Consider the following 15,000-nt stretch of genomic DNA (forward strand, 5'->3'; position numbering starts at 1 on the left):
GAACGCTTACGATAGCAAAAAAGATCTTCATTCACCATCCCCGCTCCGCCACCCACGCACACACACCTGTCACTGATACACAGACTTTAAAGACCTTTTTATGAAAACGCGACCTCAAGATCTCCTAGCACACGAGCCTCTCAACTCGCTCGTGATGTATGCAATGGAAAATTTTCTCTTTACCTTTGTTTAGGGGTATTTGCAGTGGAAGAGTCCCACTTGTCATTGACAATATGCCCTCGCCACAGAGCGGAATTTGGTATGCGCTGGAGATCCTCAAAAGTGAAGTGTAGCATTCCACTAGAAATAGCTGCTCACAAAACAGCCTCGGTCAAAGGCGATCGGCATTTGGGCAGCGTTCTATCTGCATTTATTTTAAACACTGAAGGAATACTTATTCAAGTTGGATTGCGTAAGTTTATCGTAACACATTTGTAGCTAAAGTACACGCTTTAATTTTAAACGCGCGAGGGCGTAAAGCAACATATGCGCAAGCGTTACAATACCCTTTATTCTCCTGTTCCCCTCCCCCCAAGGAAGAAAATGGCTTTGAAGAATAGTAAAGAAATCGGCGATGGCCTTTTAACAAGGTTAACATTTATTTTTGCCACAGCTCTTTGCAGAATGTGCAAGCAACATTTCGCGGAGACAAACCAACAACAGAAAGTGACACCCGCACCAATGATTGAAGTTACTCCATACGTAGAACTAAAGACTTCAGAAGCAAATGTAAGTAAGTAAACGGTAACCTTGGATACAGAGTGATACTGGTCAATCTGTTGAAGAGTTCGCAGAAAGCTTGGGACGTCTTACATTCGCTGATGACACCTTTCTGTCGCCAGACACAATAAGCACAGCTTCCACTCAGAGTGACGTATCCTCACCTGTGATCTTACATGAGCCGCACGTTAAGCTGAGTGAGTTCCTGGCAGCATGCAAAATTGAGCCGCTTGGAAAGCCATGGATTTCTTGGATTGATTCCTCTGAGCGTACAAGACAACGTCAGACAAGGAGAGCCACAGAAATAGTAGCAACTGTACTAAAGAGCGTCACCCCTGATAATGCTGGTGAACTCTGGCGACGTCTAGCCTCTTCTACGGCTATGAACAAGGCCCTAGGTGTAAGCGAGTTGTCACATTCAGAGCATTTGTATTTAGAGGCCCTAGCAGAAACGTACCAGAATGCAACCAGCTGGGATACCCGTAGACAAGTGCTTTTGATTATGGCAGGGGTTGGAACTTTCAACAATATTTCCCGTTATATCCTGGGGTTGACGAGTTACGGATACTCCGTGGCTAATCTTCATCGATCACAGTTTGGCCGAGGCGCTCAAGTTCCACAACAGTCTACCACACGAATACGAGTAGACTTGAGGCAGCTTGACCACTTTCTTAGTTTCATCACAAGTCCGCATCTTTTTCAGGACTTTCCATTTGGGCAAAAACATCTCAAGCTTTCGTCTGATGAGGTTATTCAAGTACCTAACGTAATCCGTATGATGATACCCGAGCGAGTGGTACAACAGTACACTCAGGACTGTTTGAAGATCAACTTCAGACCATTCAGCGGAACTACTATGAGACGGGTACTCTTTGAGTGCATGTGCCTCTGTAAGAAATTCACTGCAGGGCTTAGATTATTTTGCAGCTGAAGGTGCTCGCGCATTTGATGATCTCGTGGCCCTTGTACGCCAAATAGGGGAATTAGGTTCCGGCAAGGAGTGGGAGACTACAGTTGTGCAAGCAAGCAGTATTTGAAGGGGGACTATAGGGTAATGTGAATTCTGACTCCAGAAAGACAGCTTGAATAAAACTAAAAGTAAGTACTTCTTTTATCTCGTCAACAAAATCATTCCGTAAAAAAAAAATTTGTACTCTTTTTCTTCTCTAAATGGTGCACGTGTAACTAGCTTACATAAATTCTCGAGATTAACAATGCGCGCACGAGGATAGTCGAGGATAGCCTTCTCTAAGGTTAAGGTTAAAAGTTATTCGCCCCCCCTACGTTAATAATATATGTTAGATTAAAAAATCATTTGATTAACTATTATATTGAAGTATAAGCACAGACAAACAGTAATCTCAGTTTTGTTTTATCAACAGGTTCTTGTCACTAGCCCCTCTAACGTAGCAGACCATTATGTGTTGTTTGCTCTTAGCGACTGTAGTGATTCAGATTACCAGCAACAATGCAGTCACCAACACACTAATCTTTGTGACCGTTGTCAAAGTCTTCAGGAAACTCTGGCAAAGATTGAACGGGTCCTTGGCGAGACGACCTTTCCGACTCAGGACGCGAACGACGAAGCGCTATTTATATTCCAGACAGCCCAGCTGGCCATAATGTCCTGGAAATGCCACATCCTTAGCCCTTCCTCTGCTGGTTAAAAAACGCACAAATTTGTCCACATTCAGTTTTCAATTCATATCTCAACAAATATTTACAGGAATAACACCTACAATATGTCATTTTAAAGTGTATAGAATGGGCTTTTCAGGGAAAAAAAATTCATCATTGAAACCTTGGACTTTCCTAAAAAGTAAAATTTAAAACACAAAATAAGTAAGACATAGTGTAAAACTTGAGGTAAAAGTCACTTTTCCTCATAGGTATAGGTTACTTAAGATTAATTGATAGCATAAGTTAATTATTAACATGTCAGCAACATTTCCTGAAAATCTGAAAGAAAAATAATAAATAATGAATTTTTTATGAATTTTTATGTGCACCCATGTCATTCCAAAAAAATTAGCAAAAATTTGTCCACATTCAGTTTTAATTCATATCTCAACAAACATTTACAGGAATAACACCTACCATATGTCATTTTAAAGTGTATAAAATGGGCTTCTCAGGAAAAAAAAGAATTCATCATTGAAACCGTGGACTTTCCTAAAAAGTAAAATTTAAAACACAAAATAAGTAAGACATAGTGTAAAACTTGAGGTCAAAGTCACTTTTCCTCACAGGTATAGGTTACTTAAGATTAATTGATAGCAGAAGTTAATTAGATCAGCTAACCAATACCAAGCGAGAATAGATGCACTGGAGAAACTTGACGACAACACTGTCTTGATAATTAACGACTGGGCCATGAAGTTCCTGCCACAAAAATACAGAGAGTCCCAAACCGACTGGTTTGGTAAGCGAGGTATCTCCTGGCACGTTTCTGTCGTCTACCGTCGTGTGAGCGTGGTACTCCAGTGGCAGGGCTTTCTGCACATAGTCCAGTCGTGCAATCAAGGCAGTGCTGCAGTGGTTAAAATCATGCAGGATGTCCTGAATACCATCAAGCTGGAACACAGTGAGATTAACAAGGCGTTCTTTCGCTAGGATAACGCAGGATGTTATCATTCGTCGTCCACCGTACTCTCATGCCCAGTGATATCCTCCTCCACCGGCATCGAAATCAAGCGCATTGACTTTTCTGACCCACAGGGTGGAAAAGGTGCCACAGACAGGCTCGCTGCAACCTGCGAGAATCACGTCAGGACTTTCATAAACGAAGGAAATGACGTGGCCAATGCCGAACAACTGAAGAGTGCTCTTCTTTCGCATGGGGGGGTAGAAGTAGTTCGAGTTGCTGTCATGCAAAGTGTTGAAGAGGAAGCAGTAGTAGATGACAACAGACAGATTACTGGTATCAACAAATTAAACAATTTCGAGTTTAAAGACGAAGTTCTCGTAGCTTGGCGCGCTTATGGTATGGGAAAGGGAAAAGAGATCGCATTGGAAACAACATCAGAAGGTTAGTCTAATGAAAATTCACAATTTCATCGTTTTTTCATAGAATTATTTCATCGAGCAAAAAGATATTTTTTTTACAGTTTGAGTAAAAAGGTGTTTGTTATAGCCTTCAGACGCATGAAAGGCATCCATTTCCCATCCTGGTACGCAGGAGGAGCGGATGTCTGCCACCCCGTGGGGTTTTGCTTTGTAAAAGACTTAAGCCCCTTAGCCCCTTTATAAATTTATAGCGCTTAATTTGTTCTACAAAAATTTTAAAACGGACATATGGCGGTTCTGAAGAACATGTCGTCATAAGATGTAAAAAGCAAACGTTTCATCTGTTCGCGAAGTAAAGTGGACCAAAGGGGCACTCTTCACAGGTTGTGCAGAGTGAAGTATTGAAGTAGGTGAACAGTGCTGTTTATGTAAATCTTGTTTCTTTATGTGTTATCTACTTCAGAGCATGGCATTGGTTGGCTTTCATCTGAGTTTTCTTCTGGAGTCTTTAAACCCCTTAGCCCAAAACCGACTCAGTCAAGTAAGAAGCAAGAGACGGAAGTGGAGCAGGATCATGATCATACTGACAATACAAATGAATCGTCATCCGTGTTTACCTGCCCTCAGGATGGGTGTGTTAAGGTCTTTCAAAGGCTGTCATCTCTCGAAAAACACCTATCTTTAGAGAAATGCACCAAGTCTCCTGAAACGGTCTTTGTTAGACCTTGCCAAACTAGACTACAAGTCCAGGTTGGAGGAGGGCACGACCAGTCAAGTTATTTCGTTTGCGTCTTTTAGGGATACAAGAGAGGCTACATCCGGCGAATTAGAGGTAAAAGAAGGATGGGCGCTAAAGCCGAGCAAAAAAGCATATCGCTTTAACCAAAACCAGAGGGATTATCTAAATGCGAAGTTTACAATTGGTCAAACCAGCGGCAGAAAACCAGACGGTGATATCGTAACGTGAAATGAGATGTGCACAAGGACCTGATAGCTAGTGTTCGTTTGTTCAAAGTATCCGAGTTTCTTACCCAGCAGCAGTGTACTTCATATTTCTCAGGTCTTGCAGCGAAGGTCCGACGGTAAACATCCGACGATGCTGAAATCCAAGCTGTAGTATAAGAGGAAAACTTTACCATGGCAAGAGAAACAATCCTATCCATCACGCTACAGCACCCCATCACTTACGATCAGTACGATATCTGTGCCATAGCCAAGGGAGGATCTCTGGAGCGACTTAAACTTGGAATGCTTCAAAACATTTGTCAGCAACTAGAATTAGAAGTACCTCCCAAGCCTGTTCGCCGCAAAGCGCTCTACGTTGACCTGCTGAAAAAAGCCGTCATTAATTGCACTTGCCAGCTCCGTGGGCAAAATATGTAGAAACAGAAAGTACTACCCTGCTCACAGACGTTTTTCTGTTTTGGGAATTTGGTGCGCACAAGATAAGCGATTTCTGTTTTGGGAATTTGGTGCGCACAAGATAAGCGATTTCTCGTGAGAGAGGGCGGAACGCGCTTTTTTTTTATACGTGCACTCGACGATATCTAAAAATGAAGTGAGTCTGTGAACAGGCTAGTTAAGTACACAAATTGTAGAGTTTTGCCTAAACGGTGTTCTTACTTCTCCTCAGAGGCTTGCTTCCAGGAGTGAATCATTCACCATTTGTTCTCGCCGGAATAACTAAGTCAAGAAAAAATCTATTTTGCTCATTGTTTTGCTTCCTTTACTTATTTTTGAAGTTTGTTTATGTTTAAAAGAGCGTTCCTCTTCGGAAAGTGAGATCATTTCTTGTTTGTCAGGGTGAGTCCTTGTTACAAATCAGTCAGTTACCTTTCAGCTCGTGACTATTTACACGTTATAAATGTCTCTTCCCGCTCTAACGAATCAATGACACCTTATCTTATAAATGTGAAGAGGTATTTTAGCCTGCATAACAGCCGCTTTATGAGCAAGGCGAGGTGAACGCAGCATTTGCTCGAAGCACGAAACGAGTGCGAAGCGCGAGACGAGGGATGGAGAAAAATAAAGCTTTATTTTTCTCCTCCCCTCGTCGCTTCTCGCGCTTCGCGCAAAATGCCACTTTCGCCTCGCTTGGTTCATAAAGCGCCTGTTATGCAGGCTGGAGGTATTTCTGCAAGTTCTTTGAGTTAACCAAAGATAACTTTTATTTATCTTCGCTAAACAACACTTCTAGAGGTCTCTATAGAAAGCGTTACGCGCGAGAATGTGGAATTTTATAACACTCCACATCGCGTATTGAGCCCTGCGGAGTGGTTCTCTTTCTCGCGCTCGCGGCGTGAATTGGTCATAGTTAACTCAAAGATTATTATTAGCCTCAATAGGCTTTTCAACAATTTTGAAGAGGTCTGGAAGGCTTTAAGGATGCGATAAGCACACGCAAGTTTAAAGTTGTGTTGTGGACAAGCTCTTAATGAAACTGAGAATTTCTAGTTACCTGGCTAGGGTTTCCTGGTTTCGGAGGAAAAATCATAAAAAAATAATCCAAAACAAAACTAAAGCAAGCTATAAAGTTGACTTTTCTGCTTTTTTTTTTTTTGCTGTAGGGATTGTTGCAAGGTGGGAAATTCGGGAATAACGAACTTATTAAGGAACCATTTGTGTTTGAAATATTTTAGGAAGTATTATACCACTCTGAATCAAAAACTGAGATGAATGTCTTTCACAGCCAGTCAGAATATGCATGTGTCCAGACCAATACAAATATATAAATCAAACAAAGCAAGAAGGTCTGTTCAGTGAAAAGTTTATATATTTTTTTACCAAAACAAAGGCCGAAAACAGAAGCTATGGAGTATTTCGTGACAGTTTGCTAACGTGACCTTGGCATGTAACCGATTTCCGGGTCAGCAGAGGTCATAAGACCTTGTGATGGCTTGAAATCGTAACTAAACGAATTCAGAATCGAAGTCAACGGTTTCGAATGCATTTTAATTCTGCTTTTTCCCCCTGAAGAAACTATTTTAAAATTGTGGTAACGGAGTTTCGTCAAGCGAGGACAGCTTCAGTTCGAAGTTGCGATCTCAACGATTTCACTGGTAGCAAAGTGGCTAAACAAACGTTTTTCAGTCGTCATATAAAAAGTTATTTACGGCACTTACCAACACGGCTGAAAGCTAGAAATAACATTTTCACTCTAAAAACACATTATAAGCAACAGTAAGTAGTCCTTTTACACTAAACTTTGCGTTTAGTATGAATTCATTCAGCGGGCCGTCTAATTTGCATAAATTTGATTAACTTAAATTCTCAAATTGCTTACTCCAGTGTCAGGGCTGCATTTAATTTCCAGAGCTAAAACGTTCCCGTAATTTACTTCAATAGCCAAGGCTTTATTCTACATGGGTTTTACTAGGAAGCGACATATACCAGAGGGCTTTTACAACAGTTAAAAATCGCTTTCATTTTCTAACATTTCAAGAGACACAAATATGACCATTTAAACTTGTCGATTGTAAATGTTAAAAACTTCTTTCTTCAAATTTTTCTTTTAGGATTTTAAAGATTAAGAACGAAATAATACTCGGCTGAAGTTTCGATGTTAGGGATTGTTTCTTATGCGTTGACCGTTTTCTCGAAGTTGCGGTCGGATTCTGCTGTTTTTAAGCGCGAAAAGACAGCAATAAATCGATTTTTCAAACTTTTTGTTATTTCTCCCGTACAATGAATCGCTTGAACTCAAAACTATTTTTTCTTGAATTAGGTCACTAAAAGGGATGTTTTGGCAAAAGAAAAAAATTCCAATTTTTTACGAGTGTCTTGCGATTTTCGATTTTCTCGGAAAATGGCTCTTAACTATCTTTCCGGTAAGACGGGTGAAGTTATTATGCGACTCATTGTCCAGGGAAGATTAGGTCAATACCCAAATAAAAGCCAAGAACTCGGTGTCAGTAGAAACAAACGACCCCATGTCACTCGGAATATACCATGCTGGAGCAGAGGTAAATGCGGCAAGCATTTCCGCTTTGGCGACGGAGACGGTACGGATGATGAAATGTCATTTGCTTCCAAGGTAACATTCTAAATGAATCGTTATGCAACAGATTTAAACCGCCCTTCTGTTGGTTGACTTGCGTAAAAAACTAAGAAGGAAAACTTCAAGAAACCGTAAAAATATTCAGTGAATCGCTAGTCAGTGATCAACAAAACCTTTTAGTTTGCCAGGTTGTTGTGTTCGTTGTTGTTTTCGTTGTTGCTATTCGTTTTTTGGTGTATTCTAGATAAGTTCAATTTGAAAACCGCCTCCTGGAGATCGTTCGCACATAACATATTCTGCCATTGTAAAGCCTGCGCTTCTTTTTTTATTTCTAACTTATGACGATCCTAATTTCATTTGTTTCACTAGTGCAAAATAGATGGCAAATTTACCCACCTCGACCAGTATCCATTGGTAGAGAAGGTTGGCAAAAGGTATATGATGTATTTCGAAATGGGCCTCACTTCAAGTAAAAGCATTGAAATCGACCCAGGAGTGACATTGGGGGATGAATTTTATTACGAAGGCGATAACGATGATAAAGACGATAAAGTATGTAACGCAATTTCTGTTCAGCTGAATTTCTTGTTGCTTTTCGTGATGCTGGCGTCCATATTCGCGTTCAACTGAGAACAGTAAAGTTTTTCGTCAGGCTTTTGAGAAGCTACGTATGTTGTTTTAATGTGATGTAGTGGTGGGAGGGGAGAGAGGGAAGGGGTACTCTAGTTATTATTGGGAGAGTGTGTGCTAACTACACTCCATACGCGTATTATATTGCACGTATTATATACCTCTTTGCGACGTATACATTATTTTCATGGCCTACTTTGAGCTGTATTCAAGACCAAAAGAGTGCTTACGTTAGCTACCATGTTAGAAATCACCAACAATTGCTCTTCGAAAACTTTTCCACAACCTTTGAAGTTTCCTCTGGAGATGTATCACATTGTTTTAAGCCAAAATTGTAAGATTTCTAGTCTGAAAACTGGAGCAGCATCTTTTGAAATAATACTGGTAGTTAGCAGTGGAATAAACAAAGCCTTGCCCAGCTCATATTAGATACCTCTGATAGTACCACCCCTCCCTCCCCTTCCACGCATTTTGTTTCTATGTTCCCATTTTCAGAATTCCTACATTATACTGATGTTTAAAAATGTATTCCTTTTTCTAATGTAATAGTTAATGTAAAGTTTTAAGAGGAAGCGAGTGAGGAAATAAAGATGGTGAGGTCCTGAGGTGCCCGAGAGCTGATTCCAGTCTCTTCTCGTTTTCTCGAGCCCATTCGCTTTGCTAGCAGCTTAGATAATTTGTTTTTCAGATTATTTGCATAAAAAACGATGAACGTGCAACAGTTGTACCTGCATAGTTATATAACATTTTTATTGCCCTTTTCAAAGTGTAATGGCCTAATAGCTTAGTCATTAGTATGTTACAATCTACGCACTGAATTGATTGTTTGACTCAATAAAACCATTTGCACTTGCAAGGTTAATTCATATAGTTAATGGCTGTTTGCAGATATTAAGATTTACTTCTTTATAAAACACGAAGGCTTCTCTGACACCTCAAACACAGAGCTAAATCTCGAATATTTAATCATAGAATGATATAAATATCGTAACTGTATCACGATCCAAGGCATTTGATGAAGAAAATTGCCAAAAAATTTGAAAAAGCAGAGCAAGAAGCTTAAATTGGCTAAAGAACTTCTCAGCTACAGCAGTAACCCTCTGACTCTCACAAGTGACCATTAAATAACTTCTCCTTGCTACATCAATACAGTATTCAGATTAATTAAGGCGTGAGACTGAAGAAAATTCTAGTGAAGGGATAGTTTGTTGGTTCAATACCAGTCTCCAACTAACTTCGTGAGAATTGTATAGCAGACGGTAGAGGGAGAATTGCAAATGAGATTTTATGAGTGAACAGTTTTAAGCAGCAACCTTGCAATTTCGGTGAACTTTTCCTATTTCAGCATCTATCTCGACTCAGACTGGCTTCATAGACTTTGCTTCTAACATTCGGGGTTTTATTTTGTGCAGCCGGGAGGGCCGTGCTTGTCGAGGTCGTCTTTTGAAACGTTCTCTTTTCTAAGTGAGGAATGCAAGGCGCTAATCAGAGACTTTCCTTTCGCTTGCAAATAAGTGTACAGACATTAGTATAGAAAACTTCGCCTCTGTCTTGATTTTTGGTAGCCTATTGACTAATTCCCAATCGAGACTCAAGTCTGACGCTGACTGATGCTGACGGGACCCATAATTTTGCTTACGGCAGTAAGTAGCCTACTTCCCAAAACTAAAATATATTTTCACAAAAAAACTACACCACAATTATTAGGACATTTTGGGCTACAAAATATGAAAGTAGGAGTGAAAGTAAACTTTGGTTGACTTGTCACTGTTTGTACTGTTTGTCTGATGTATGCCTGAAGGCAGTGAAACTCTCCGCCAAGACTCACTTCAAGGCTCGAAAGGCATATCTGTGCGTTGACATCTGCATTCTTTGCCACAACGGAACGATCAAATTCGATGATGATGAGATAGAAATGAAAAATGGCTCAATGAAATTATTCCTGAAGGTACGCACTCATTTTCTGGGAAATTTAAGCTTTTAATCAATCTATAATGTTATCTTTGTGACTAGACATTATAATCACGTAGGGCTTATCGGGAGCGTAAACTATTTTTAAGATGGTACTGAGTGGGACAACTTAAAGGACTTACCTATGTTAACTTGACTCCATTGGATTTATTTTCAGTTTTAGACGGAACAGGAGTCCTCTTTTTCCGTACTATGCCGTTTTCAGGGAAAAAAAAAGTTTGAGTTAAATTTACAACATAAAGATATTGATTCCAGCACGGGAAACCGTTATTGATCTGTTTTGATAATTAATCTCACTTAAAACATTATCAAAATTAAGTTTGTCATCAGTCCTTCAGCTTTCGCTGTTTGGGCTAATCTAGGGCCAATCTAGGCATATATTTATGTTTCCCTGAGACAGATATGTGCTTTAGACTTATGGGGATATAAAAAATCAATGGCTTGTCTTTTTACCTCAGACTGGTGACAGGTACCTTTGAGTAACGAACTAGGTCCGCCTCAGCTTTGACTTGCTTGAAAAATGAACCGGACTGACCCAGAAGGTGGTGCGAGACAATCGCAGAGTTGAGTAAAAAAAAAAAAGAAGCAAAACAAAACAAATATAAACACAAAAACAACAAAAAAACATAACGAAACAACAACTGCAACAAAAACGACGCAATCCCAAATACTCTCGACATTGAATTGAAAGTCATTTAATTATTTCACTCTATAAACCAAATAAGTTCGAAATTTGATTTTTTTTCTACAGCTTGAAAACTTTACTTTTAGTGAGGCGAACGATATTGAGTTGGGACTCATTGTCCAGGGAAGAAAGGTTCAAAACCCAAGGAAAGACGGAGACATCGAAGACAGTGACGGTAAACACAAGAAACTCAATCGAAAAATGCCGTGCCGGAAAGTAGGTAAATGTGGCAAGCATTTCCGCTTTGGCGATGGAAGCGATACCGATGATGAAATGTCAGCCGCTAACAAGGTAACATTCTAAATGAAATCATTATGCAATAGATCTAAACGGCCCTTTCTGTTGGTTGACCTACGTACTAACCCAAGTGGGGTGGCGTCAGCAAACCATGAAACGATCTAAAGAATCGCTAGTCAGTGATCAACAAAACCTTTTAGTTTGTCAGGTTGTTGTGTTTGTTGTTGCTCTTGTTGTTGCTGTTTTTATTTTTACTTTTTAGCTGTATCTTAGATAAGTCCAATTTGAAAATTGCCTCCTGGAGAGCGTTCGCACACAATATATTCTGCCACTGTAAAGGCTGCACTTTTCATTTATTTGTTTTAACTTATGACGATTTTAATTTTTTTTTTCTTTCATTTTTTTTACTAGTGCAGAATAAATGGCAAATTTGCCAACTTCAGCAGCGGTGGCTACCCAAAGCTCGAAAAGATGGGCAAAAAGTATAGGATTACTTTCCGAGTACCCGCCAATTTCAGCAAAAGCATTGAAATTGACCCAGGAGCGACATTGGGGGATGAACTTGATGACGAAGACGACAAAGACGACAAAAATGACAAAGAAGATCTTGTCAAAAATGACAAAGTATCACCACTCCTTCCCTCTCTCCCCTCCCACCCCTGCATCAGGGGTGGGAGGGGAGAGAGGGAAGGAGTGGTGATACTTTAGTTATTATTGGTAGAGAGCGTGCAAATGACACTCGATGCATGTTTTAGATAACTGTTTGCGAGGTATATTTTATTTTCTATACATTACTTTTAGTTGTATTTAAGCCCAAAAAAGTCCCATAACCATGCTAAAAACACCGAGAGTTGCCCTATTTTTCATAACCTCTGAAGTTCCCTGTGCAATTGTTTGATTTCCAGTCTGGAAAATGGAGCAGCATCTTTGAAAAAAAAAAAAATTGGGAACTAGCAGCGGGATAAAGAAAGCCTTGCTTAGCTGACATCAAGAAACCTGTTATAGTATTACCCTTCCCTCCCCTTCCTCGCATTTTGTTTCCATTTTCCTATAAACAGCATTCCCTCATAGTACTGTTGTTTAAAGATGTGTTCCTTTTTCTAATGTAATGGTCAATGTGAAATTTTTAGAGGCAGTGAGTGACGAAATAAGGATGGTGAGGTCCTGGGGTGCTCAAGAGCTTTTTCCAGTCTCTTCTCGTTTCCTCAAGCCAATTCGCTTCGCTGGCAGCTTAGATAATTTGTTTTTTTGGACTATTTGTATTATCAAGTGTTTATGAAAAAACGATGAACATGTAACAGTTGTACCTGCATGGTTATATAACATTTTTATTATCCTTTTCAAAGTGTAATAGCCTTATGAAATTGTTATCATCTATATGTTACACCCTACACGCTGAATTGATTGTTGTACTTAATAAAATCAGCTGCACTTGAGTTAATTCATATGCATAATGACTGTTTATAGATATTAAGATTTCACTTCTTCGCACCAGTGACCAAGAAATAACTTCTCCTCGCAACATCAAAACAGTATTCAGATAAATTAAGAGATGAAAATGAAGAAAATTTAAATGAAAGGATAATTAGTTGATTATATACCTAAGTCTCCAAACTAACGACGTGGGAATTGTATAGCAGACGGTAGGGAAAAATTGCGAATAAGATTTTATGAGTGAACAGTTTTATGGAGCAACCTTACAATTTCGATTAACTTTTCCAATAGGGATCGGAGTAAATGTATTTTACAATTAAAACAATGGAGAGCAAGATGGTAAGTCGGCATTCTTGTTTAGGACGATTTGAAGATTTACCGCTCTAAGACTAGACTTTTGTAAGTCTCCGTTCGTGAGTAGAACTGGACTCTTAAGCACTTGCGAAATTGCCAATAGTAACGAGAATGAGTATAATCCGGTTATAATCACACGATTTATAAACAAAATCGAATAATTGCGAAGCAGGGGTGTATTTAATTAGTAAACGGCTTAAACGATTGCTGAACATTGGACAACCGAAAGTAATGTAACCAATTTATCAAAACCATGACTAAACTTGCGAAAAATACACATCAGCAAAAAGAAAGTATAATGCTATAATTTCAGCTGATGTGCATTGTCCAGTTTTCTCTCCTATCCCACTGTCCGATTATGACCATGATACTGTGCCATGGAGGGGGGGGAGGAAGGATTTTGGTTGTGCCACACCCCTCCATATTAGGCTCTGTGAAATTACCATCCCTCAGTTAATTTTTTTACGGTCTCCCTTTGAAGATCTTTTGGCGACGATTAGTGCCCTCTGAAAACAGTGGGATCTTCTCGCAGACGATAAATAAAATTGAGCCGCTGACAATCTGTGGGGATGGTGAATTTCTACATAGTTTTGATCAAAGGTAAACGTAAGTTCAGTATCTACTTAGAAATCTCCAGGTGCATATATTATAGTTTATTGTAACTCTAAAGTTTCGGTATCTATCTCCACTCTGACTGGCTTCACAGACTTTGCCTCTTACATTTTGGGTTTGTTTTTGTGTAGCTGGGAGGGCCGTGCTTGTCGAAGTCTTCTTTTGAAACGTTCTCTTATCTAAGTGAGGAAAGTGAGGCACTAATTAGAGACTTTCGCTAGCAAATATTTTTTCCTGTTGAAGACGTGGAGATTATGAAGACTCGAATTTATCCATACCTCACTATTTCTCAAGCAGTGAAAGAAGAAAATCGAGAAGCCCTGCCGAAAAAAGGGGTCCAGTAAATAGATAAGCAGATTAATAAATAAATAGTTAAATGAAAAAAAAAAAAGAACCTGTAGGTTAGAAGAACGTCAAATGAGCATTGTTGTTTTTTTTTTTACCATGATTAAAGAGTCTTCTCGTAAAACTAACGGTCCCATACTTCTTTTTATTTTCAATCATTCTTTTCTATCGGCTAACGGCTAAGCTAAGTGCACTCTGAGCGTAAGAATTAATGGTATCTTGGTACTTCAGAGGTTTTAGCAGGTCTGTAGTTTTAAAGATAGGCCATTGCGACCTAATTTAACTATTTTTCTCGCTTTAAGTTCTCTTTGTGCTTAACATTAGCTTCAAAAGTTTCTGAATCAGAACGTTAATCTGAGTTACACCTTACTCGTTTCGAAAATTTGATAATCATGTTCTTGGAAATACGCCTTAACATTCCTCTGGAAGTAGCACCTCAGGCGTATCAGCCCTTAGCTTTGTAATTTACCTGTGTAGAGTTTAGGACGACAAACATGTAAGAAAAGGCAATGTGCAATGGCGACAAGAAACCTATCAGCCATGTAACTCCAAGCAACGGAGCCAACACCAGGCATGCTCGAACACCAACCCTGAAGACGAATAAGAGATTTATATTCAACCTGGAAACTCGATTCCTCAGGGAAAAAAAAACCAGATGGTTGGATTTTGCACTCGGATGTCCTACAAGGGAGCTAAAGTACTCAATAATGTGCTATACCATTATGAGGTTCATTTGTGACAAGTATCTTGCATTCTGCTGGGAACAGCTATGTTGGAAGGATCGGAAGATTTCAGAGGAAAAGAGGGATGATCATCCTACCTGATCTGCTCACTCTGGTTGTCTTTCACTTGTTGGATTGTAGTAACTTCCTTGATAACTCGCACGAGGATTGCCATATTAATCTTTACAAGCAATAATAGGAATACGAGTAATTTGATTTTTGTATATTGTCTATCAAGAATGGTATAAAATATGAGAAAAAATAGGACAGAGGCGGGAAAAAGGGGC

At 39.5% G+C, this 15,000-nt stretch overlaps 5 protein-coding genes across 6 annotated transcripts in view; 4 read left to right on the plus strand and 1 right to left on the minus strand.

Annotated features, from left to right (window-relative positions):
• LOC149051492 (uncharacterized) overlaps positions 1-770 on the plus strand; it is a 4,576-nt gene extending 3,806 nt beyond the window's left edge. The window contains exons 2-3 of the mRNA XM_089185517.1: positions 194-412; positions 614-770. Of these exons, the coding sequence (XP_089041643.1) occupies positions 194-412; positions 614-741 (347 nt within the window). The 3' untranslated portion in view covers positions 742-770. The remainder of the gene's footprint in view (positions 1-193; positions 413-613) is intronic.
• Positions 771-3,013: 2,243 nt separating this feature from the next.
• LOC149051493 (uncharacterized) lies at positions 3,014-4,706 on the plus strand. Its single transcript, XM_089185686.1, has 2 exons — positions 3,014-3,748; positions 4,190-4,706. Exons 1-2 carry the CDS (start codon positions 3,589-3,591, stop codon positions 4,522-4,524), a joined length of 495 nt encoding a protein of 164 aa, XP_089041812.1. The 5' UTR covers positions 3,014-3,588; the 3' UTR covers positions 4,525-4,706.
• Positions 4,707-4,731: 25 nt separating this feature from the next.
• Positions 4,732-9,215, plus strand: LOC149051494 (uncharacterized). The gene is made up of 2 exons (XM_089185699.1): positions 4,732-7,759; positions 8,093-9,215. The coding sequence occupies exons 1-2, from the start codon at positions 7,532-7,534 to the stop codon at positions 8,351-8,353; spliced, it is 489 nt and encodes a 162-aa protein (XP_089041825.1). The 5' UTR covers positions 4,732-7,531; the 3' UTR covers positions 8,354-9,215.
• A 1,095-nt stretch (positions 9,216-10,310) lies between these two features.
• Positions 10,311-12,372, plus strand: LOC149051495 (uncharacterized). Of its 2 annotated transcripts, none has more exons than XM_089186003.1 (2): positions 10,311-11,300; positions 11,658-12,372. In XM_089186003.1, the coding sequence occupies exons 1-2, from the start codon at positions 11,211-11,213 to the stop codon at positions 11,952-11,954; spliced, it is 387 nt and encodes a 128-aa protein (XP_089042129.1). In that variant the 5' UTR covers positions 10,311-11,210; the 3' UTR covers positions 11,955-12,372. The 2 variants fall into 2 exon arrangements, with proteins under 2 accessions (XP_089042129.1, XP_089042135.1); XM_089186009.1 differs by having other exon boundaries at positions 11,182-11,300; positions 11,663-12,372.
• A 186-nt stretch (positions 12,373-12,558) lies between these two features.
• LOC149051496 (adhesion G protein-coupled receptor L4-like) overlaps positions 12,559-15,000 on the minus strand; it is a 9,760-nt gene continuing 7,318 nt past the window's right edge. Inside the window, exons 12-15 of the mRNA XM_089186744.1 lie at positions 14,812-14,894; positions 14,461-14,581; positions 13,925-13,966; positions 12,559-13,825 (exon numbers count right to left, since the gene is read on the minus strand). Of these exons, the coding sequence (XP_089042870.1) occupies positions 13,751-13,825; positions 13,925-13,966; positions 14,461-14,581; positions 14,812-14,894 (321 nt within the window). The 3' untranslated portion in view covers positions 12,559-13,750. The remainder of the gene's footprint in view (positions 13,826-13,924; positions 13,967-14,460; positions 14,582-14,811; positions 14,895-15,000) is intronic.

Source organism: Pocillopora damicornis, chromosome 1, assembly GCF_964200805.1.
Source record: "Pocillopora damicornis chromosome 1, jaPocDami1.2, whole genome shotgun sequence".
Lineage (NCBI taxonomy): Eukaryota > Metazoa > Cnidaria > Anthozoa > Scleractinia > Pocilloporidae > Pocillopora > Pocillopora damicornis.